Here is a 24,119-nt window from a genome sequence, read left to right as displayed (position 1 = left end):
AAAAAAAAGAAAAACTAATAATGATGACGATACCTTTGCGTTCAGATGTGTTACTTTTCTCTGAGTCATGTCGTACAAGAGTATTTATTATATGTGTTCTGTGTTCAAATGTAATTTAAAGAAGACAAAAAAAGACAAAAAAAAAAGACAAGATGAAAATTTGATTTATGCATGAAAAAAATATACTCTTTCTTGAAGTAATGTAATAATTATTCGGGGAGGGGAGGTTGGGTGGGAGCGGGAGGGGACGAACTGTGCTTTTTTGTCCACAAGTTTTCATTTGATTAGGACTTCTCTGCATGGATCATGTTTTCAAGTCACTCAATCACAGGAGATCTGTTGTTTATCCCTTTGGTTTGTTTGTCTGTCTGTTTTCTTCCTTTCCTTTCTGTGCAAATTGTGTTGCACCAACACCAGAAGGTAGAAGAAGCCCCCACGCACAGCAAAGGGGGGGACGCTCGGAGGACAACCCCCAGGGAGGACGGGGCACACGGCGCGGCCCCGTGCCCGGCAAACAGGGTAAGGGTATCAGGGGCACGGGACCCCGCCGTGTGTGCCCTCTCGCCCCATCCGGCTCCTCCACACAAAACTGACCCCACGGGGTCCAGCTCCTTTCCTTGGTTTGGGTTTTTTTGCTTTATCCAGGTCTGTTTGTCCACTGAGGTGTCAAATCACAAGTGTCTTTGTGCAGAAGAGAGAAAGAGAGACAATCAGCCACAATGACCTGTGTAGCTAAAGCCGCGGGGCTCCTCGTGTGCTCTGAGACAAGGGAAACGGCCCTCATGCACCCCAAAACCACCCACACCACCCCCTCATGTTGGCCTCCTGAGCCAGAAGGACATGAGGGCTGAGATCTTTCTGAGCTGCTGAGGCGACATGGACACCAAGTTTCCATCCTTTGGGTGGCCTCGAAGACCTGCCTCTATTTCCCACCCTGCAAAAAAGAGGCGCTGAAGGAGCTGCAGCTGGCATAGCATCAACACTGATCATCCAGCTCCAGGAATGAACTGGAGATGCCTGTTTCAGTGGGCCTCCTCCACGAGGACTCATTTAGGGTCAGTGGCACCACTCAGCAAATGGTGTCTGCTCATGCAAGGCTTTTACCCACCACCAAGCCTTGCTCTAGCCCTGCATGTAGGCAGATGGGGAAGGGCAGGAGGAAGAGGAGTCTGACTGGTAGAAAAGGTTTTGGAGGACACCAGCCCACCAGCAGGTCTCAGAGGGGCTTGGGAGTTGCCCTGGCTGCCCTATAGAGCCAGGGAGCTCTCCCCAAATGCCCACAGAGCTGCCTCCTGAGATGGGCTCCATCCCCTGTTCCTTCCTCCCTCTGCTCCACTTCTTCCTCTCCTTGCTTATAGATGGGAGGAGAGTAAAAATAAGGGCTTAGTTGCACCTTTGCGGGGGGCAGGGAGGTGATGGACATCTGGAGGAAGTAGCGTTAACTACCTCTTTCTGCTTCCCCAACATTACAAGAGCATTTGCCTTAAAATGTGGATTCCTCATCCCCCTCCTGCCCCTTCACCACTCCATCTTTCACCTCCGTTGCTAGATGTGGCCACAAACCTCAACCAGCTGCAAAAAACAAGATCTCAGCTTCACTGGGTCCTGCCAAAGTGGCCCCCAAAATCAAAACAGGGTTTTATCTTCATCCCTCATCTAATGTGGTGTCCCTGCAGCCTTCACCTTCCTCACAGCCAGCACTAACCAAGATGCTCAATACCAGGTGGGCACAGGAGAGATGAGATTCATTGAAAAAGGACCTAGGCTTTAGGAGGACATAATCTCTATGGTTTCTTCCAGCAGCCCCATCAATCTACTAACCAACCCTTCTCTTGTCTTCGGATACCCCAAGGAGTTCTGGATTCTTCTTTCTGCCCTATCGCCTCCTACGAGACCTTTCCTACCATGAGAAGTTTTGGTGCTTGGAAGCTAAGACCATTCAGAGAGCCTGTTTCCAACAACAGAAAGGTCTGACCAAGCATGGCTTGGATGCAACCTGCAGCCACAAGCCCTTGGACCTTACAGAGACCGGCTGATTTCCACCACATTGCATGAATAAAGTGGCTTGGGAAACCCCAGAGAAGCTGAGAGTGGGGGCTCAGAAGTGCCAAGGGACAGTGCCTGGACACTGCTCCCCCTGATGCTGCTGGCACTGACCAAGTTGGGAGAAGATGGGATAGGAGCTGTGTTGCATCATTCTCCCATCTCCCCCCCACATGCTTTCCCTCATCTTCCAGCATCCTGCTCCTAGAGACCATGGTCCAGATGGAGGTTCAGCCTACTGGATCAACCAAAGACAGGCTGAGCCCTGCCCTGTGCAGGATCCAGCCTTTCCTGCTGCCCTCACAGCTACCAAAATGCCTTGAGGAGCAACTTGCCACGATACCAAAGATTTTTTTTCCCTGCGGGTAATGACAATCGGAGCTCTGTCCTACAGACAATTCTCTTGATCAGGGTTGCACCTGAAGGGCATTTTCGTACTGTGGGGAGCAGGAGCACAACTGGGGCCATGGTGTGGGCTCAACCAACAGGCAATCCCCTCCATCAAGGAAGGACCCATCCCACCCTGCAGGGTTAAATGCTGTGAGGGTGATGCTGGTCCTTCCTGAGCTTGGCATGGCACAGCCTGGGAAATGGTGTCACCCTGCCACCAACAGAAGAGCTCAGACTGCTCCCAAAAACACAGAGGGTGATCCAGGGCTGAGTAACACCCTTGGAGACCTGCGGAAAAGGGGTCGAGCATAGTTCCTACCTGATATGGACGGCTGGAGAGCAAAGAGCGTGCAACTGGGCTACCGAGCTGCTGATGGAGAGTGAGGAAGAGGAGGAATCTGGGATCTCCAGACCAAGTTGGAGGTCTCCCACTGAGACCAGTGGGGTGGATTCCTGCTGGAGACCTGCTAGTTTAGCCTGGCCACTGTGTCATTTTTCAACTGTGGAAGTTTTCAGAGATTTTTTATAATTTTGCTACTTGTGAAAACCTCCTAAACCCTCTGTTTCTAGCTTTTATCAGTCTGGTTTTCCCCATTGTTCAAAGGTTTTAGTTGATGGCTTTTGTATGTATTAAAAAACAAAATACTTAGTGGGAAAGTGCTATTTTCAGCCATGCTGGAAGAGTAGAAGTAATGAAGGGCTCAAGGAAAGACCATGGGGATTCAAAACTGGACCCTAGGCAGCATTGCTCCATTATAATGCATCCAGAGCTGAGCTTTTATCGCTCTATGTCTCTCTTGATGTGACAGTACCGACTGGCCCAGGGTCTTGCATTTCTTCATGCTAAACCAGGCACATCGCAGGGACGGGAAGGACCAAGGTGAGCTTTTTGGGGTTTTTTTGCACCAGCTCACTGTCTGAAAGGAGCTGAAGCCCATGAGTGCTCCTAGTTCTGGGTCATTTCTACTCAAGCAGGCAGAGGAAGGAAAGAGCGTGATGGAGGCAACACACAAGTGAGCAGCACCCAGCCCGTAGAGGCAGAGCTGGATYATTCAGCAGCTGCCCCATCCCCTGAGATGAGGCTTGGTGTCGCAGGCTGATTTCCCAAGTATCTTGAACCCTGGGGTCTGAGGCAGCACTGGAAGACCCACCACGGCATGGATGTTGGGGAAAGGTTTCTGAGCAGGCTCTGTGGGAGCAGTGCAAATCCCTGAGCAGCCGGCACAGGACTCCTCGAGCTTTGCCTGGCTCAGGCGACTGACCACATCTCCTCCCTCCCGCGCTAGCCAAGGGCTGCCACTGTCACGCCACATGGGAGTGCAAAACCAGCTTGGTCCAAGGCATGCAAACCCCATGGGCTCGCTCCTTCAAATCCCATTCATCTCCATTTAATCGGCTTCAGGAAGCCGGCAGCACAACCAAAGCACTCAATCTGCTTGAATGCAGCAGATACAGCCACAGACAGAGGTTTATACCCAGTTAATTAAAGCTGGTTTTACAACAGAGCAAGTTCTGGTTGGGGAAGGGAGGAGAGAGAGGATCAGCTCCTCTCTGGCTCATTGCGGCTCTCCCTAATCCAGCTTGTTGCTTCAGGCACCGCAAAGATGCATCCGGGCTGGGCCAGCACCACGCGGGCTGGGCCACACCACGTCCACGTCCACCGGCCTCAGAGTCGCTCCTTTTCCCTTGTCTCATAGGACACGAGCCGCCGAGAGCCAAGCGTCGGGCTGGCCGCACACACGCTGCCGCGCAGAATCCAGTTCCTCTTACCTATTTCTTTGTTTGGGGTTTTTAAATAAAGCAATTAAAAATGCAAATAAAAAGTCAGTTCTTTTTCTTTTTCCCTTTGAAATTTATAAAGGAAAAAAAAGAAAACAAACAGAATTAATTCTGGCCAGAAAGAACCCACAGCACGGGGTTTGCCAGTCCAACCACCTCGAGAAAAATATTGCTCATCTTTCTATATAGCAATAGGCAACACTCGCCCTCATCCCGCATGGTCCGGCTGGCCGAGGGCTGCATCTGAGTTTTTAAATGACTTTTTCCTTCTAATTAAATTTAATTTWATTTTTATTTTTTGCTGCTGCTTCACTGTTAATCTCATGGGATAGGTTTTGCTCTACAGCGAAATGCAATTGTTACTCCTCTGTGTCTTGCAATTATATTTGTTTAAGCTATTTACAAACGGTAAAAAAGAAAAAAAAATAAAAAAAAGTCTTTATGTGTCAGGCACTTTATCCAAACTGTGCTGTGTGCTCTGGAGTTTGGTCCTTGTTCTTTGCAATGACTCACGCAGGGGAAGTTACCAGGATACTTAACTCCAGCCTGTCAACAGGTTTTAAAAGGAAAAAAAAAAACAAACTCTATTTGTTCATCCTCTACTGGTCATGACTGTGTTGTAAGTTTCTGCAGCTTTCTGTTTCTTCAATAAATTATTTTCTAGTCATTCACCCTGGAGTGTGTGTGTCCCACGCGCTGGCCCAGGTCGGTGGGGTCTCTCATCACGCTGCCGCGAGCTGAGGCTGCACCCGTGTCCTCGGGTGCAGGACGGAGGCCAGCGGGGCAGACAGAGTCGGGGAGAACTTTTTGGAGCATTTAGGTGTATCCGTACTATGAAATACTTATGGGAACACACTGCAGTCCTACATGGAAAAACAGTCCCAGTTTGGTACTACTCACTCTTCTTTGCCCTCTGTGGAAAACATCAGTCTTGCTTTAAAGAGCTGGGACTGCAAATTAGCTTATGCCACCCCACATCAACCTGTGGGTATGTATATTATACAGGCATATGTTATATATGTCCTATATACCATAGGGGTATTGTATTCACATATCACACACACATGGATATATACAGATATATAGATGCCCATCTGCAAAGTGCCCTTGCTTAGAAAATATTCCAGCTGCAGAGACAAGCAGGGGTCTGAAATCGTGATTGCTTTTAATAATTTGCACACAGGGGTATTTTTCTGCCTGTCCGGTGAGCTTTTTGCAATTTTCATTGCCCTTGGGCAGTGAAACACGTGGGTTAGTTCCCTCCCGACTCCGCTCTGTTCTCCCATGAGCTGCTTGGGGAGGAGGAGGGGTGATTTGGATGAGGAACTGTGGGCTTGGACCCAGAGAACCCAAATCGAGCCAAATTTTGTCTGTCTCAACTACTCTCCCTGCTTGGGCAGCACTATTTCTTTATCTCTTTACCTGGCCTGAGAGCACCGGGATGCAGATTTGGGGATTGTCCCAGCTGGATGGAAAGGGTTTCTCTCCTGCATTTTCTGTCTCGTATCTGCAGGGGCGAGAGCTTTCCCCCAGGACACAGGGAGCCTCAGATACATTTATTCCTTTCTTGGCACTGTCCAGCAGGCTTCTGGAAAGGGCTCAAAGAAAACACTAATTCTCACAAATTCAGTGCAGATGAGCCTAAAACACTTATTAAACAGTCACATCAAGCCTTGGGTGCTGTGGGGAAGCCCAGACCCAGCTGGCTGATTTTCTTTTTACCCAAATACCTCTTTCTGCCATGCATTTTGCTGTGGCACAAGCACTGTCAGGCAACAAAGAACCGGTTGTACATACCAAGGGAACAGCAACGTGGGGACACCTGCAGCCCCTTTTCTTCCACCTTCCTTCATTGAAAGTTAGCTGGGGTTGCTAGCCCCACGTAGCAGAGATTTACAGGAGAGGATCAGAGAAGCTCAGAACAGATTTGTAAAGCATTACACCCATAAACCACTAAGTTCTTTTGGTTTGGTTTGGTTTTTAAAAGCCCAACAGGACAGTACACTGATTCTTAGGAAACTCTCTGGGAGAGGACAGAGAAACATTTAATGCACTCAGGAATCCACTCCAGAAAAGAGGGAATATTTTAAAATGATGCTGATAAAGTATGATCTGGCAGATGAGTGTGCAAAACCTGCACTGAAGTGTATTAAATCACATTCCCYTTCTGTCTCCATTTCTATCCTTCTCATATGGTGAATGGATCCTCTCCAAAACCAAGTTACCATCCAGCACCCAGTCCAAATGGCTACAAGCTGGGGGAACGTTTCACAGGGTTGTTGACTGCCCCGATCCACTGTGGCAAATCAGCAGAAGGACATGAAGAGCAGGATGAGAAACACCAATGAAGGAAGACGCGTGGAGGAAGCAGGTGATGGAGCCAGCCCAGCATGCCAGGAAGGCAGCCAGATCTGACCTGTGCTCCCTGTGGCCGTGTAAAAAAAAAAAAAATTAAAAAAATCAAGATCAGCCACTTAATTAATCTGCTCCAGAGTGACATCCTGGAGGAAGGGAGGGAGCAACCAGTGGCGAGGAAGAAACTGTCCTTGCCATGCTGTTAGAGGCCCTGAGATGCCCTGGCCAGGAGGAGCCAGTTTCCACAGCTCTATGGCTCCTGCAAAGTCTACAGGGTCTGTGCACCACACGCAAGAGATGGAGCCGCTCTGAGCACGGCTACTCGGACATGTCCCACGGCTCAGTGCCTGGGAGCTTCAGTCCTCTGGGCTGGGCCAGCCCCTCTCCAGCCACAGGGGCTGTCCACATGGCAGTAATGCTGCCCTGTCAGGCACAGGTGTTGCTCTCTCAAGAGATAGGTGACCAGGCACTTCTCCAGCGGTCCAAAAAAGTCCAATAAGGTAAAATAAAAATGCCTGTAGATGGAGGTGTCCAGCCAGTTCTGTGCCTCGCTGGTGCCCAAGGACAGCAAGTCCCCTGTCCCAAAGCAGGGGTTGTTGGGAACCCAGCCAGGCCAGCTATGCAGAGGGCACATGGAAGGAGGATGAAGCAGGGGTTGTTTCTTGGTGAAGGAGACTCAAGACAGTGCTGCGGGTGCCCTTCACACGCAGGCTGTCCCCCCGGGTGATGAGACCTGCATAGCCCTCCTTGTGGGAGAAGGCATAGCTGGAGCGGCGGTGGAAGGAGCCACGGCGGATGTGGGCGTGCAGCTCCACTGAGGGCTCTGGCTCCCGCTTGGTCTTCAAGCGGATCTTCTGCAAGGAGATGGGGGACATCAGGGCAAGTCCCTGCCTCGAGGTGGGGACAGCATGCAGGGGATAGCCTCCACCAAGACACAGTTTGGCTCCCAGCTCCACCATGGCCCAAGCCCCTGGGATGTGATCTATAACGTGGGGACCTTCTTGGGGGTCTTGGAAGCTCTTGGATATTGGGACTCTCAATCCTGATCTCATCTGGGACCTCTTTGTATATGTATGATAAAATCAGGGGCTTTATTTCTCCACTGATGAGAACATCTGCAGCTACAGGGAAACAAAAGCTCCTGTGTGATTGCAGTGACCCACTGCATATAGGGGGATAAACAGTACCAGTACCAGACCTTGGTAGACACACCTGCACCACACCCCAGTGCCTCCTAACTGCCAGGTCCAGTGAGCCTTGGAGGCCAATTCCTTCCCACAGCCAAGAGCAGATCCTATCCAGAACTGGACCAGGTCTCCTACCCCCAGGGTCAATGTCACAAGAGCAGGGACCAGCAGAGCTGTGCCAGCGAAGAGAGGCAACAAGGCCTATTGCTGTGTTCAGGTAGTGGCTTGTTTGGGCAATCTCACCATTCCCATTACGAGCAAACCTCCCGGCTGTCCCCAGACACTGATGCAGAGGCAGACAATGCAATCCCAGCATTGTGTACCTGGGAGGAAGGCAGATCCTTCCCTTCATAAGCCCCCAAGCAGCCCTCACCTGCTGAATGGTGGTTTTGCCCATGATAGTGCGGTACAAGCGGACGGTGAGCGAGGGGATGGTGTTCACCACCAAGGACAGCAGGACAATGAGCAGAATATATGGGTCGGTCAGGGCATTCTTGCTGGCATCTGTCAATGCAAGAGTCACCATCAAGTGATATTCAAGCAAGAAAAGTGCCCAGCAAAGAGGAGAGAGAAAGAACAACTGTGAGGATGCAGGCCCAGACCCACAAAGGCGTTGAGGAGTCTAAACAGGAGATGGCACCTAAGTTGGAGTCAAGATCAAGATTAAGCCAGCAAGATCAAGAAGTTGCATGTCTGTCCCCCAGCAGAGCCCCCAGGACTGTACAACAGCTGAGGACTAGTGCAAGGGACAGGATGATCAGTCACAGGCTGGACTGGGCCAAGAGACAGGATCTGGCCAAGGCCCAAGAGAAAACATAATCTACAGGATGGGAAACAGCTTCTCCTAGCACTGAACACAGCCTGGGCTCCCTTGTTTCAAGGAGGGGAAGGACTGCAGGGATCCCTGGGGCATCTTACCTGGAAAGCGGAAGATGGCAGGGGCTATTTTGAAGGCATGGATGTTTTGGGTCAGGAAGGAGAAGAGACAGAAGAACAGTACACTGGCTGTGACCATCAGGAAGGACAGTGCTGTCCAGAACTTTGTGTCCATGATGATCTGTACAGGCAACAGCAGAGCACACAGAGTCCTGTCAAGACTGAGGGGACCCAGTTCCACTTGGCCACTCATCCTTCAAGGGAGCCCCAAGTTCACACACCCCCGATGGAGATCATTGCCCAGCAACAAAGCTGGCTGTGAATCAGGTCAGAGCTCAGATGTGGTCCCTGAACATCTGCACCAAGCTCTGGCAGGGAGGTGGGAGACCAGGGCAGCACTTGCTGCAGTGCAGACAGAGCCCATCTTCTCACACCCTCCACTCCAAATCTCCTGCACTTTTCCTGCAACACCACTATCCTGAGAGCCAGAGGCTGGGCATGATGAGTTGTGTCTTGCAAGGAGGAGAGAGGGTGCCTAGGATGGATACTAGGGCTGAAGTTTCTATTCCCCAGGTGCCCAGCAGTAACACTATGTGCCTGGGGTCCATCTCTGTCCTACAACCCTGTAGGCCGTTTGACCCAGCATGGCCTTTAATCCGTTGTCCTTCCTTGCAACCTCCAGTGCCACCTTGGCTCTGCCATCTGCCCCTGACTCAGGCATCATGGGCCTGTCTCCTGGGCCAGCGTGGGGTCCTGTGCTTACCTCCACAATGACTGACAGAAAAGCTGATGTGGCAACAGTGATGGCAAAGGACTCATAGTCCCCGACAACCTTACTGCCAACTCGGTCCTCAAAGGCCCAGAGCGCAATGTAGAAGCTGGCGAGAGAGGTGCTGACACCATGCAGGAGGGTCATGCCAAAAATGCGGTAGTTGAAGAGCTCATCTCGCTGCCCAATCACATAAAGTTCAGGGAACTCCAGACTCTTCTTGGCACTTACGTCCTGCGGGGAGGGAGGACACTAAGCATCAGCCTTCCCACCCACACTAGGGACACTGGGCCATCCCATCTGATGCACCATCTGTGAGCGCTGAGATGAGTCCAACCTCCACCTGCTTGCTCTGGGGGCAATGAGAAACCGAGGCACTGCAGTACCAGTTCTGTAAGCAGCCCCTGGGAATGCTAAGTGGTGCTGGGCTCCAAATGCCCATCAAGCACCTACTATCATGTCTCAGCAGAGCACAAAGTGCCACACAGATGGGGACAGGGTGCAATGGCTACACTCATTTATACACACTGAGTATCCAGCTTCCAGGCCACAGTACCTGCTCCAGAAGGCCCATGGAAAACACAGGGTAGGCGGTGTAGAACACATTATAGAGTGCAAGGAACCAGCCCTCGTACAAAGGCTAAAAGGGAAAAGAAAGTGGCTGTGAGCTCAGTAATGCTTTGGAAAGACCCAGAGAGGATACCCAGGCACCAGGGGTATACAAGTCTAGAAGACTGCAATCCAAGGCCTGGAGAAACCCCTTCAGACTTGCCATGGGCTCTGCATCAGCTCCAGGTTATCTGCAGTGCTCTCCGGGCTCACTGGGCTAGTTCAAACAGAGCAAGAAGCTGTGGAGCCACACAACGGTGACCAAGTCACACTGATGGCCTTCACCCTGGGTTAAAGCTCCCATTGTTTGTGAAACCAGCTTAATGTAATTGGGATCTTTCCCTGTCTCTGTCTGAGGCTGAGCTGCTGCCCCCAAGGGCTGTCAGTGCCTACAAGGACACYCCCAAGGCTCCCCAAGGTGCTTTTCTCAACCAGCCACAGAGGGAACCAGGCGGGACAAATGCAAATAACCTGCTGAGTCTCAGCCAAGCAGCCCCAAAAATCAGATGGCCCATTGCCAGGGAGGGAGAAAGGAGACCAGGGCGATGGCGTGGACACATGTCCACATGGTGCTACCAATGCCAGGCTGAGACCTGCGTGGGGTCCCCTGTGAAGAGGCCACAGTGCTGGTGTGTGGAGGTGTGTGGCACGACCACGTCCCCTGTTGACAAGGTCCCAGCACGACAGTGGCAGCCCTCACCTGAGCTGTGAATCCACTGTGGAAAGAGAACCAGACCTGAGCCATGAGGCCGGCAAAGGTCTTGTAGAAGAAGTAGCGGAGGAACTTGCAGATCCGGAGGTAGGCCCAGCGGCCGTGGACGAGCAGGAGCCGCTGGAGGTAGCGGAACTGTGCCAGGGCGTAGTCACTGCACTGCACGGCCTGCATGCCCTCCAGCCCGCTGATGCCAACCCCAATGTCGGCAGCTGTGGACAAAGGGAGGACATGAAATGCAGGTGGTGGGGATTTCAGAGAGCCCCTCACAGTGTTTGGCTTCCCCGTTGCTACTGGAGACGCTCTGCCCCAAAACTGATGGGCAGAGGATGAATCCAGGAGTGACTGGCAAAGGAAAAAAGCAATGGGGCATAGCCTTGGGAGCAACAAGCCAGGCAAAGCAGGTATGGCTGGGTGTGCTAACAGCACAGCCTTCCCACCAGAAGGAGGAGTTGGCTGAAACCCACGCTCCCACCAGCCCCCTGCCCCGAGCCTCACTTTTGATCATGTTCACATCGTTGGCACCATCCCCAATGGCCAGCGTGATGGCGTTCTTGTGCTTCTTCACCAGCTGCACAATGAGTGATTTCTGCTTGGGGGTCACTCTGCAGCAGATCACAGCCTGGCAGCTTGTGGCCAAGTCCACAAATGCCTTCTCCACCAAGCTGCCCTGCTCCTGTGAGCCCGTGGCCTTGAAGCAAGCCAGCCACTGCCCCAGCCGCTCTCTCCCATTCTTCAGCACTTCTCCTGTGTGGAGGATTTTGTCCTTAGGAGAGAGCACACCTCTGGTTAGTGATTCACCCCACAGGTAGCCAAAGAAGAGAGGGGCTAGTCACATGCCCCTGGCTAGCAAGAAGGGATGGGGCTGTTCTTAGCTCCCAAGTACTTGTGCTGCAATCTTGGGCAAGGAGGGAAGGTTATAACATTTAGGGTCTGTATTTTCCAAAGACCTTCAGGGATTTTGTAGCACAAGGGTCCCTGACTCCTCAATTATGCTCTGAAATCTCATAGGTACTATAAAAAAGTGATTCTGGTTTGCTCCGAGTTCATCAGACAGCAGGCACTGTGACTGTGGCACTCTACCCATGAGACCCATGTCCCCAGACTGTCCCAGTGTCACCAGAATAGCACATGGATTTATTCAACAACTACTTGCCAGCCTGCGTCAGCGTGGTTAAAGCCCCCAATACCAAGTGATTGGTGTGAGCTTGTCTTTCCCTCCACTGCTTGCTCCCCAGCCCAAACTGCCAGCCAGCTGGCTTTTTTCACCCCCTGGGGCAAGAGGGGTATCAGCTCCTCTGAATGTTGGTGCCACCCCAGCTATTCTTGATGATTCTCTGTTAAAGGTGTCAGACAACTACCTTCTGCTTCCATGTGCTGTCTCAGAGGGAAATAATGCCCTTTCACTTCCTCCCTTACATGCTGAGTAGCAGCACCATGCCCTGAGACACAACTGCTGTGGCCCATCCCAGAGGTGGCTACACTTAAGCAGAAGGCAGAATGATGCTGGGGTTGGTTGTAGAACACCAGTAACCAAACTGGTGAAATCTCTTCCCAGCACCCAGGAGGTGCTGTGTTTGATAGCACCGAGGCACATTCATCTCAGAGACAAACAGCCTGCCAGCACGGGCAGGAAGCAGAGATGGGAGCAGCGAAGTGCTGCCTTACCAGGAAGTCTCCATTGATGATGAGAGCTCTCTTCTTATGGCGCGAGGCCTCTGGGCACTGCTGGAAGAGGCGGCTGCTGCACAAGGCTTCCCCACTGCCACTCAGGTTGTTGTTGCTCACCCAGTAGGCCTCAAGGATTTCGCTGTGCAGGGAAAAGGCGGTCAGAGCCAAGCCAGCATGCTGGGAACACTGGACATGCTGTGTGACTTTGACTGGGATCTGATGGCCTCTGCCACTTCAAAGCCAGGTCCAGGGAACTGGGACCAGCACCCAGTGGCGGGAACAGGAAGGAGAGACAGGAGGCCACAAGAGTTCACAGATATCAGAAATCAGCCCCCATCCAGGCAGGCCTGAGAGGGAAGTCCCATGTGGCTAGGAGGCTGGAGAGCTGGGTTAAGCACTTTCTGACCAGATCCTGCCAAGGAGGAAAGAGCTGAAGTGGCCAACACAGAGAGGGGAGGCCGGGAAGAACATCAGAAGATGATGCAGGAGATGAAAATCCAGGCTGGGACACAGAGGGAGAAGCATCCCCGGCAGAGTTCGGCTCTCTGCCCACACTGCATAGACTCACGCGCCCTCAGGTGTCTCCTTCAATAGGAGTAACCTCCTTCCCTGCCTAATGGGAGATTGTCCTGAAACATCAGGTGACAACTTCTCACCTTATCTCCTTCTCTTCCAGGATCTCCATGTCGTCCGTGAGCAGCTTGCATGCATAGCCAATGTTCGTTGCGGTCTCTGCAACAGGCAGATGTCAGAGGCCAATGCCCAGGCAGCCCCCCAGTCCTGCTTCAAGCTAGGGAGAACAGTCCTAGGGTGGACAGCAGGAGCCAAGGGTTTTGCTTTAGCTCTTGCTCTATGCCATCATGCAAAGGGCTTCCCCTGCCTCAGTTTCCCCACTGGTGACACGATCTGTAGGATGTGCTATTATCATACATGAAAGGTACCAGCAGAGCCTCTTTGCTGTCCCCTCTCTCCCAGGGTCTCATCTCTTCTCTGGCCCCTATTAGAGAAAATCCAGAATGTGTTGGTGGCGTCTGGGGCTGCTTCCACTGACCTTGTTTATCTCCCGTCAGCACCCACACTTTAATGTTGCCCAGTTTCAGCAGCTGGATGGTCTCAGGGACTCCATCTTGCAACTTGTCTTCAATGGCCGTGGCCCCAAGGAGCTGCAAGGAGCATGAGTCAGTGTCACAATGTGGGGCAGGATGGCAGGGGCAAGATAGAACTGGGAATTGCCCCTGCATCCACACAGGGATTTTGCATCCCTGCAGACTCCAGCCCCTTCCCATGGGTGCCCCTGCAGGGCATAACCTGACAGATCTCTAGCTCAGGGTCTCCTGGAACATCACAAAATCATCCCTGTGGGTGATCTCAGCCCACCCTATCCCTCTGTGGATGGGTGTTGTGTCAGACACTTTCCCCCCTTGCCCTGGGGAACTGAACCCAGCACTCCTGCCCTCCATGGGACCAGTGGGGACCTATTCAGACAGTTCCTCCTAACCCCCCAGCATCATCCCACCTGCAAGTTCTGCTCCATCTCCTCATACACTTTGTCAAGCTCCCGTGCACGATCCTGCAGCAGGACACTGGCCTCGTGGTACCTCCTGCTCCACTTGCTGTAGTCAGCTTCGCTCACCACCTTGCTGGCCAGACATAAAGTCCTCAAGGTCTCCGCCGCAAAGTGCTGCAGAGATGAGACAGCCCCTCCATCAGGTCTCCCTTCTTTTGGCCAAGATAACTCTCATGGACATGAACATCGTGCCAGCAGCCACGATGCTCCCAGAGGCAGAACCAGAGACCCTGCAGGATTTGGGGATCTCCTCTGGGCTATGACTGTCCCCCCACCCTACAGCATCCCCATTAGCAGCCCTCTGATGCAAATAGTCCATGCAGAGGACTGAGGGTGGATTTGATACCCTCTTAACCCCATCCCACATGCAGATGAGGCTCCTAGAGCAGAATGGAGAAAGAGAGACAGAAATCCTGAAGCCAAAGGAGGAAAAAGCAGCAGTGGTTGCAGGACATCCAACCCAAAGCCAGCAGGAGGGAGACCAGCCCTTTCCACCCCAGGCTGGTACGAGACTCACATCCAGTGCCATCTCAGTGACAGTCTCATTGGGTCCCTGCCTGTGCAGTCTCTCCAGGATCACCGTGTCAGCCCCCTTGGTATAGAGCCGGATTGTCCCCTCAGGGTCTCGCACTGGGAGGGGAAGGACAACACTTAGGCACCCAGAGATCTGCCTCCCACTCATAGCCATCCCAGCAGCAGGAGTCTGGAAGCTCAGGGAGGCAGGCCAACACATCTGTGCTGTGGGAGACACCACAGAGGAGACCTGATGCTCTTCTACAGCAGGGACTGGCTATGGGGCTGGTTACAGGAGATCCCACAGGTCATCTCTGACCTACACACACCATCATGAGGATGGGTCAGGCCTCTTGGATTGTCAGTTCCTTACACACCTCCTCTGAGTCTCTGCTTTACATCCTCTCTTCTCTGTGGGGCAAACACTTCCTGACTGCCTTTACCAAAGTATCAGGACGAGCAGAACCACAAAGATGACCAGGACAATTCTTAGGAGTCCCTTCACCAGCAGCAATCAGTTACACCCATCCCTGTGCCATCCCTTGCAGGGCTGAGAACAGAAGGGACCCTTTGTGGTCCTGGAAGGGTTCCCTGGGACACCCCATCCTGCTCACCCAGGACTGACATCCTCTTGCGATCACTGTTGAAGTCCAGCATGGCCAGCACTTTGTACGTCCTCTTCACCCCCAACTCACTGATGGTTATAGTGTCTTGTGTTCGGGCCAGAAAGACATACCCCAAGTTCCTGGCTGCCAACACCAGCGCTTCTTCATCGGGTGAGGCTGCCTGATAAACCAGCTGGTCTGCAGAAAAGCAGCAGAGAGTGGGATGGGGTAGACAAGGAGATTCCCACTCCAGCCAAGCACCTCTTATGCCTATGCTTGCCCAGCACAATCACTGCCTGTGAGGACCCTAAGGTCCAAGCCAGTAGGCTATGGAAACTCAGTCCCAATTGTCTCATTTTTTCTTCTGAGCAAGATAAGTGCCCAGAGATGAATTATCACCTCTGTGTTCCCCAACTAATTGGTTTTAAAACAAACCCAAATGTACACATCAGGGCCAGAGGCTATTTCTAGGACGCTGGCGCACGCATCACTGAGCTCTCATGCAGTCTGCTCTCCCTATACCAGAGCTTTGCTGGCAAGTGGAAAAGCCATCACAGCCTCAATGCCCTGAGCTGCCCTGCTCAGAGCACAGGTGTGGGAACACACAGCCGACACCAGAGCCCACTCACTGTCATTCTCCTCCACCATGACGGTGTGGCAGAGGGCCAGCAGCCTCAGGAACTCCCTCAGCACGGGGTCGGTGTCCTGCTGGACGGCTTCCAGCAGCACAGGGTCGTAAAACTCCAACTTCTTGTCTGCACGGTGGCTCCAGGTCAACCCTGATCTCTGCAAAAGGTGCAGACAGGCTGCTGGCACCCAAGAAACCAAGCATGAGGCCTACCAGTACAACTCTGCAGGTTCCAGTAGAGCGATCAGATCATGTGCTGACCCTGTGCTATGACTGTTTTAGAGCTGAGCCAAGGCAAACCAGAGTCAAACCCTGGGGTGAGAGACCACAAGCAACAGTGGACACATTTGGCTGATTCACTTCATCAGGCCTCTAGTGAAATCTGTGCAGTCCTGAGTGTGTGCCAGCCCCCTCTCTCCTTTCCCCGGGGTCTAATGCCAGTGGACTTGCTCTTGATTCACATTGGCATGAGGAGATCAGGACCAGGATCCATAAACATTGCTCTCCATTGCCTATGCCAAGGGGGCGAGTACAAAAAGGCTGGAAAAAACAGAACTGCAGTATTTTATAACCTTGTTTCCCTTGTACTTAACCACGTACCCAGCAGTTGGGAGCCACCCCAACTCTCCACCCCAAGGAATCACGTGCCTCTTTCTCACAAGATGGTACCCAAATTGTAAGACAGATGTGCTACAAAACAAAAGGCTGATCCTGCTCCCATCAGAATCAAGAGCTTTTATGGTTTTTCCCCCAGTGAGGATCAGCATCTGACCCTGTGTTACATGGGGCAGTGAGGGAAATTACGCACCGATGGCTGTTTGTTCTCATGGCCCATGCCCATACCTGCCAAAATAAAAATAATTCAATTAATACAGAGCTGGCAGGGAACGTTACTAGCAGAGGTTTTGACCAAATTTTCTAGAAGAATCTGCTTCCTTTGCTGGCCAACAAGAGACATGCAAAAAGGGACATATTTTCAACATCTGCTCAGTGTTTGTCCCTTGTGAGCCAGGCTCCATTAGGATGTCTGGGTTTGACCTGGCTCCCCCAAATCACTGTTCACTTTTTCAAAAGTTGGCCTTAATTAAATAGAACAATCTCTGGGTTAGCTACATGCTCCCATTTCTCCCTTCTGTCTCAGGGTTTTGAGGGGGTCTTGGTCCCTGCTGAGGCTCTGCCTCATGGATGGAGAGACAGAACGGTCCAAGGGCTGCCAGGATACAGCCCAGGACACTTAAGGCCACCTTGGAAAGGGAAAGTCAGTGGGTTTGGGCCATTTATTTGTTTCTTTGTGAAGGCCAAGTGTTTGACCAACCATTCATACTTTCTACATGTCTTCAATGTTAAAAATTCAGGCCTGGCTTTCATCTGCTTTTCCAGGAATACTCTAAAGTTAGCTGAAGATTGGCAGGATTATGACAATGTTGCTAACACAGAGATGCACCATGACAGATCAGACAGGAAGAAATTGGTTTTCGACTTCCTTAAAACTTTTCTAGATTTTTTTTTTTTGCTCCTGTTTGCTTTTATCACTATCAATTTGACTCAAGTGCCTGATAAATATGTCAGAAGAAAGGAGCTCCATGCTAAACCTCTGGCCCTACCTGCTCTCTAAAGTTCACTAATTAAGCACTGAGACAGATCCCAAAAGCCAGCCGACACCACCAAGTGTAACAGTAAGAGAGGAAGAAAGACTTGGCAATTCTCAGGTTTCTAAGGAGAAAAACAAGCAGAAAAATAACAACAACAACAAAAAGAGCATTACTTGCCTTCACCATAAAGAAGGAACAATAAAGGGCACAACGTAATTTCTTTGCCTCCTCCATAGTCCGCCTTTAAGATGAGAGGCTGTAGCCTAGCGGGAGGAGGCAGTTTGATGTTTTCTGACACATCTCAGAAGAGCTGCAGGTGGCCAGAAATAAGCTAAAAAGGAAGCAGGTATACTCTCTCTTTCCTCCCCTCTCAGCCCTGCTGCTCTGCATTGAGCTTGTGAGGAGAGAGAAATGAAGCAAATGTCCTTTCAACAGAACAGAGCATTTCTGTTTCAGTTGCAATTTTCCAGACTTTTGCAGGAAACAAAAAATCCTCAAAATGCACAGGTTTGGAAATCAAGCTGGAGATTCACCAGAAACCCAGAAAATGATATGCCGTGGGGGCGGGGGGAATCCACATGCTAAGAGCATGAAACCAGTTTGACTTCAGGTGCATAGGCCCCTACTATTCATCAACAGCCTGATAACACAGGAATTAAGAACAAGCTGAATTTCTACAGCATCTTCTGCCTAAGCATCAGATGTTTGTCACCTAGATAACCTACATGCCCCCAGCTTCCTAGCAAGCCAGAAGTGGGAAGAACCCAAGTATCCTGTGCTTAGCCCCATGCCCTAAATGCAAGGTCTACCTCACTCTTAAGTCCCTACAAACTTGCTTCCACCAAAAGTTACCATAGATTGTCCCATTGATGCAGCATTTCTTGAAGCTCATGATGTTTTGCGTCAAGGTGCCAGTCTTGTCTGAGAAGATGTATTCGATCTGGCCAAGCTGATCATTGAGGCTGGTGCTTCTGGCTTTTGCTGGTATGTCCTTGATAGCATAATACATTTCCAAATCCCAGTTGATAAAAAAGCTGTTCACCAGGTAGATGAATTCAAACCTAGAGAGCCAGATGGAAGAAAACTTACACCAGGGAAAGAGATTGCATTGCAAACATCCCGGGGGGACTTGGGGATCTGACATAGGAAGAAAGAGCCAAGGGGAACTCCCCACCTTGAATCTGGTGCTCTGAGCTTGGAAGAAGCAAAAGAGTTTTGATTGTTCATGGTCAGGCTTCCAAAAGGCTCATCACGCCAGACTGGGAGCCCTTTGGGTCCCTGGTGTCTTGGCTCCTCTGGAAATCTGGCCCTTGATGACAAACTTCATAGATTTGGAGATTCAGTGAAGGGCCCAAAAGTTTTGAAACTGTGTCTTTGAGCACAAATGGTAACTATTAACTGCATGCTAGCAAGGGGTGCATCCTTCTCTTCCCATCCCTGCTGCTGCTCAGTGGGGAAATACTACCTTCATCAATTTGTCATTCCCAGCCTGCCCATGATTCCCAGCATCAACAATTGTCCTTACATCTCTTTTCTGGCTTTTTTCTGAGAGGATCTCAGAGCACGTTATTAATGTTTGCAAGAAGCACGCACCATACCCATCCTCATGCTCTTACAGTCATGGGAACACACAGAAATGATTTGCTCAGGGTCACAGCTGGATCTTTTGTGCAGCCCCATTTTGCAGCTGCAAACCAAGATGCCAGGTGATGGCCAAGGTCAGGGATGATGGTACTAGTTTCTGCGCATTTGCAAGCTCTGTTGTTCTTACGTTATATACATGGACATGGGTACGATGATGCTCAGAAGAATTGTGAAGCCCCAGAAGTTGAAGAAGGCCTGTTTGACAGGAGTCGTGTGCTTGTAGAGAGTGGAGAGGTAGCTGTGCTTCTCCTGGAACCTCCTGGCCCAGAATCCAGAGGCAATGGCAAGGCACAGTGATATGAGCAACAGCACCAGGAAGATCTGAGAGGGGAAGCCAGGATGAGAAAGCCACATCACACAGAATCCACCAAATTCTTTCCTAGAACCAACCATTACCCCTTCCACACTGTTTTTCTCTTTTAACTATAAACCTGTGGAAAGGTGTCCCTGGGTCTGAAGCCGGTTCAAGACAACTACAAAAGTTGGAGCTTATCCTGTGCTGAGATGAAGGATCACAGCTTTACACATCCACAGAGCATACACAATGAAACCTAACTTTCCCACCCTTGCCAATTGCCTCAGGCACCATCTTCCTGGACAGGGGGCATCCCTGCAGCCTTCCTGCTGAAGTTACGAGCAAAGTAGTGCCAGTGGCCCATTTGAGAAGTGATGACACTCAGCCACTAGGAACTTTGCTTTGAACAGATGAAAGGCTCCTTCTTCCCATGTCCTCCGTCTGTTCTGTGCTGAACAATTCTCTCAGCCCAGACCACATCCTAGGACCTGCAGTTATGGAGGACTCAAGTGGGCCAGAAGGGAGATTTTCACTTTACAAGACTTCAGTTCTTTTGGCAGTCACATTCCTCCTTTAGCTCAGCAAGGAGCTGGAGCAGAGCAGACAGGAGAGGAGGCTGTGGGGAAGACAGTAAATGGTGGGTTTTGTTATCAACACTGAAAATGCAAACTGCTCAGTACTTGGAGCCAAAGCCCCAGCCTCATTCCCTGCCTCCAGCTAAAGATTTCCAGCCTCTCTTCTATGGATCTGGGCATCAGTCCCCACCTAAGAGCCAAGGTCCCATTGCCTGCAGGCTCTTGACCATGGAGCAGAGTGTGGCAGCCACTTTAAGCCTCTAGGCCTCAGACAGCCAAGGTATACCCTGCTCAGTCAGTCCCCCAGCTCCAAAGTCAGGGATGTTATACTGCCACAAAACAGGCTGTCTTGGGGTTTGGGATCCCAAATACTCCAAGTCCCTGGTTTTGAGACAGGCTTGCCAAATGGACTGCTATACAGCTGAGGATTCAGAGCTGACAAGGTCCAGGGCTCCTGGGTTAAGGAACACAACCACAGAACAGACTCCTCCAGATCCAGCAAATGCCAGTTCCTGGGAACATTACTTGGTAATTACCCACAACACATTAAAACCAAGATATTTTGAACAAAACATTTCAGGCTCAAAAAACCCCAAAGAAACAGCATTTTGTGAGAGAATGTGTGAGCAGTCCCAGAAGGCTGGTGGACTTGGTCGGGATGTGTTTGCAGCACACTCACTATGATCACCAGCCGGTCCATCATGTGGTCCAACTTGGTTTTCTTCCGCTTGATCTTTCCACAGTTCCTCATAATTTTGGAATCAAATCCTGGACAAGAAACATTTTAGAAGTGAAAATGCAATCTTGCAACCCCCAGAAGACTGACTTGCAGCTAAGTGATGCTGTTTTCTCTGCAACCACATCTCCTCACCTCTAAAGACTTCAGAGCACCACATCCCTTGACCAGTGGTTCCAGTGGTTAATCAAGCTGTGGCTGCACACTCAGAAGTGCTGCTTACAGCAGCTTAAGATCTTATCCCTCCCCTCTACCCACAGCTACTCATCACCAAGCTCTCAGCCGCACTGGCCCATCTGTGAAGGTACCACAAGGTGAAATGGATCCAAATCTGATCCAGGTGAAATATAACCTACAATAAGTGGATGTTTGTTTCAGCCGGTTTGTCTCCCTGCCAGTGAGCCTGACACCAGCAAAGCTTGGTACAGCTTTTTGGGGGTTTGGTTACAGTGGCAGGTCCTCCTCACTTTGTATCAGCTGAGAATCAGACCTGATAAAGTTGGTAGTGCTTGGGTGATTTAAAAGCCCTGCGGATCTGGAGGTTTCCTGCCTTCCCTGATCTTGGCCCAGAGGCAGAGCAGAGCCTGGGCACTTACCTGCATAGATAACTAAGCCATAGCAAACATCAGTGTTGCGTATCTTGCAGCCTCTCAGCAAGATCCTTTCACTGTCCAGCGAGTACATCTCGCCCTTCCACTCCAGCGTGCCGGTGAAGCTGTGCATCCGGCTGTTGGGCTCCTCGCAGATCACTTTCCCTTCGGCAGAGAGGATACAATTCAGGCTTTGGCTTTTGGAGAACTGTGAAGTCCTTCCTCTTTCCCACACCTGCCCTCTCCAGAGAGAGATGACAAGGGCTTCTCAGGGGAAATTCAGATTTCACCAGAGCATCTCCAGAGGCAGCTGTGACTAGGATGACTCAAAGCAAGGCCAGGTTGAGATCATGTGCCAACCTGGAGTGCTGGGAGGGTGCTCAGCCCAGGGACCGCACTGGGCTATAAAACTGGACACACAACAAACCTGCTCCCTTTCTCCCTCAGAGCCCCCAGCAGGGGAGGATCAGCACTATCCTTCACATCCTATGGATGACCAGCCAAAGGGGAAAAATCCAGGACCTAAGTTCAAGTCTGGGAGCTTCTGGGATGAGACCAAAGACCTAACAACCCCAGAGGAAGTGCTAGATCCTGTCGGGAAAGATGGGAGCCAAGGCAGGGGGAAGATGTGCAACCCTGAGGGACCCAGAGACACACAGCTGGGGAAGGGCCTCCAAGCAGGGTGCTTCAGCATGAACCACCCTCCCAGCCTTGCAAGCAGGAACAAGCGCAACCTCCTGTTGGAGCAAGAGCACTTGGCATATGAGGGGACAGAGCTAGGTCAGCAGGAGTGCGGAGACTTCCCATGCCAGGGCTGAACCAACCTGATCCCAGGGGAGAAGGCTGCATCCTTGCTCATCCAGGAGACTCACCATCAAATGCAGCCATGCTCTCCTCGCTCACTAGCTCCTGGTGGGTGACCAGAAGGGCCTGTCTGAACTTCAGGTTCGTTTCCCTGTAAACAAGAATGGGGGAAAGAGGGTAAGAGGGGAAATAACAACTAAAACAACCCCACGAGGTGACAGAGCTGTTAATTCTACTATCAGACCCATGGGACGGAGACTGCCACTAATTATCAGGTGATTAAGTAAGTGACAGTAATGCTTGGCAATAGAAAGCAAGATAGGGGCCTATCATGCCAGGCATCAAGCATTCATACAGAGAGAAAACCCTGGCCCTGAGACCTTCTCATTAAATAAATCCTACAGATGGAGGCAGGAAGAGCGGGCAGCTGTTATCCTTCTTTTGGCTGATAGGGAATTACAAGATGAAGAGATTTGCCTGAAGTCACACAGATGCTCTGGGAAGGGCTGGGGATTTCCCCCAGCTATGGGCAGGCCCAAAACAAGTGCCTCAGTTGTCATTTGGCTCCCATTTTCAAAATCAGGGACTCAAACCCCATTTCTGGGATGTCTGTAGGTTTGGCTTTCAGAGGTGCTGAGCCCCCAGATCCCCTAGTTTACACTGCACTCGCAGGTTTGCCAGCATGCCTGACAACCAGCCTCAATGCCAGGTGGATCCCCAAGATCAGAGGCTTCAACCATTGGCTGGGATGTCTCCACTCTTCTCCCCATGGCAATAACCACATCTCTGCTCATCTCCTCACCCATCAATATCTGCAGTCTCCACGTAGCACAGGCTGCTGGGCTCAGAGCTCCACAGCAAGAGCATGTCAGCCTTGAAAAGTAAGGGGAGAGAGAGAGAGAGCACCTCACTGAGTCTCCTCTTGCCAAGACTCTTTCCAGTCATCCCCAGCATGCACCCAGCCCCGGGGCCTGACTCACTGGGACGAAGTTTTCCTTGCGCAGACGAACAATGTCTCCAACACAGATGTCACGCCACTTCTGCCAGTGGAACCTGCAGAAGAATTAGGTGAATGAATGTTGCAGTCCTGGAGGCTGCACACAGAGCAGTAGGAACATGGGCCCTGGCAGAGCAAACGCTATATCTGTCCTCTGGACCAACCTGCCTCTTCCCAACTTCCTGCATGAATGGGGCCTCCAGACTTTTGGTTTCTCTGCCATCATGGTGGTCTGCTGTCCAGATGACTGTTAGACAGCTGAGCACTGGAAATGGCACAGGACCCATCAAACTGTCACATCCATATACCACGTACCTATGGCTGGCAGTGACTTTCAGCCACCAGTCACCTGGCCCCAGGTGGGAAATGTTAGTCCTTTCCTGGACCAGTCTTCCTCTAGATCAGGGGTTAGCAGGAATGTTGCTCTGTGGGACAGAGGTGGAGTCCTAGAATTACCTCTGTACCCAGAAAACCCTCCTCCCAGCATATCAAAAGGAGTCAGGGATTCTTAGACCTGTTGCCTGGGAGTGGGAGAAGATCATCCCTGGAAGGGAAACAGTGGGGCCTGCAATAGATTTTGGCAGGAGATGTGAGTTTGCAGAGTCAGGGATAGTCACACCAAAACTCTTCTCACAACTACTATGCTCAAGGATGCTCAGCACTTCAGACAAGATCCACCATTCCACACTTCTTCACAGAGAGTCAGGAAAACATGGATACAGCTTCCCAAATCCCCTCACCTCTTCCCAGACAGGATTTCACATGGCCTGCTGTTGATCTTTCTGTCACTTTGGTGACGGCCCTGTACAGAGGAGAGGAAAAAAAAGATGTCAAACCAAATGGACGGACCATGCCAGGCTTCCTTGTTCTGTTAATGCCATAATCTCTCTGGAGTCCTCGGCTCCAGGGCAAGATCTGCTTTTTGAAGCAACCCGAAGATGCATTCTGATGAATGGAGTCAGAATTCTCCCAAAGTATTTCTGGGCACCAAATTGGGAGTACATCCATTGGTCAGGATACTGTCTGGTCACATTCTTTCAAAGGGAAAATACAAAGTGCTTTGGACATAGTAGAGTTGATGGTACCTCAAGTACAACTAATGCCAACATCTCCCAGCTTTTCAGTTCAGTCAGAGACTCTGTAACAAGCTGCCCCACGCATTCACCTTCCCCCTCAGCATCT

General features: G+C 51.1%; 1 protein-coding gene across 1 annotated transcript in view; it reads right to left on the bottom strand.

The window, feature by feature from the left end:
• Positions 1–7,183: 7,183 nt before the first annotated feature.
• ATP8B3 (ATPase phospholipid transporting 8B3) overlaps positions 7,184–24,119 on the bottom strand; it is a 31,794-nt gene continuing 14,858 nt past the window's right edge. The window contains exons 6-28 of the mRNA XM_026076515.1: positions 23,678–23,739; positions 22,921–22,993; positions 22,743–22,813; positions 22,009–22,091; positions 21,143–21,301; positions 20,490–20,578; positions 19,068–19,261; positions 18,149–18,357; positions 16,513–16,547; positions 15,701–15,862; positions 15,086–15,281; positions 14,476–14,588; positions 13,908–14,072; positions 13,443–13,554; positions 13,048–13,123; positions 12,389–12,530; positions 11,219–11,486; positions 10,709–10,932; positions 9,956–10,039; positions 9,394–9,633; positions 8,673–8,811; positions 8,128–8,258; positions 7,184–7,421 (exon numbers count right to left, since the gene is read on the bottom strand). Coding sequence (XP_025932300.1) covers positions 7,185–7,421; positions 8,128–8,258; positions 8,673–8,811; positions 9,394–9,633; positions 9,956–10,039; positions 10,709–10,932; positions 11,219–11,486; positions 12,389–12,530; positions 13,048–13,123; positions 13,443–13,554; positions 13,908–14,072; positions 14,476–14,588; positions 15,086–15,281; positions 15,701–15,862; positions 16,513–16,547; positions 18,149–18,357; positions 19,068–19,261; positions 20,490–20,578; positions 21,143–21,301; positions 22,009–22,091; positions 22,743–22,813; positions 22,921–22,993; positions 23,678–23,739 — 3,264 coding nt within the window. The 3' untranslated portion in view covers position 7,184. The remainder of the gene's footprint in view (positions 7,422–8,127; positions 8,259–8,672; positions 8,812–9,393; positions 9,634–9,955; positions 10,040–10,708; positions 10,933–11,218; positions 11,487–12,388; positions 12,531–13,047; positions 13,124–13,442; positions 13,555–13,907; positions 14,073–14,475; positions 14,589–15,085; positions 15,282–15,700; positions 15,863–16,512; positions 16,548–18,148; positions 18,358–19,067; positions 19,262–20,489; positions 20,579–21,142; positions 21,302–22,008; positions 22,092–22,742; positions 22,814–22,920; positions 22,994–23,677; positions 23,740–24,119) is intronic.

This window comes from Apteryx rowi, unplaced genomic scaffold, assembly GCF_003343035.1.
Source record: "Apteryx rowi isolate R43461 unplaced genomic scaffold, aptRow1 scaffold_433, whole genome shotgun sequence".
NCBI classification, from domain to species: domain Eukaryota; kingdom Metazoa; phylum Chordata; class Aves; order Apterygiformes; family Apterygidae; genus Apteryx; species Apteryx rowi.
This window is presented reverse-complemented; position numbering and strand designations above follow the sequence as displayed.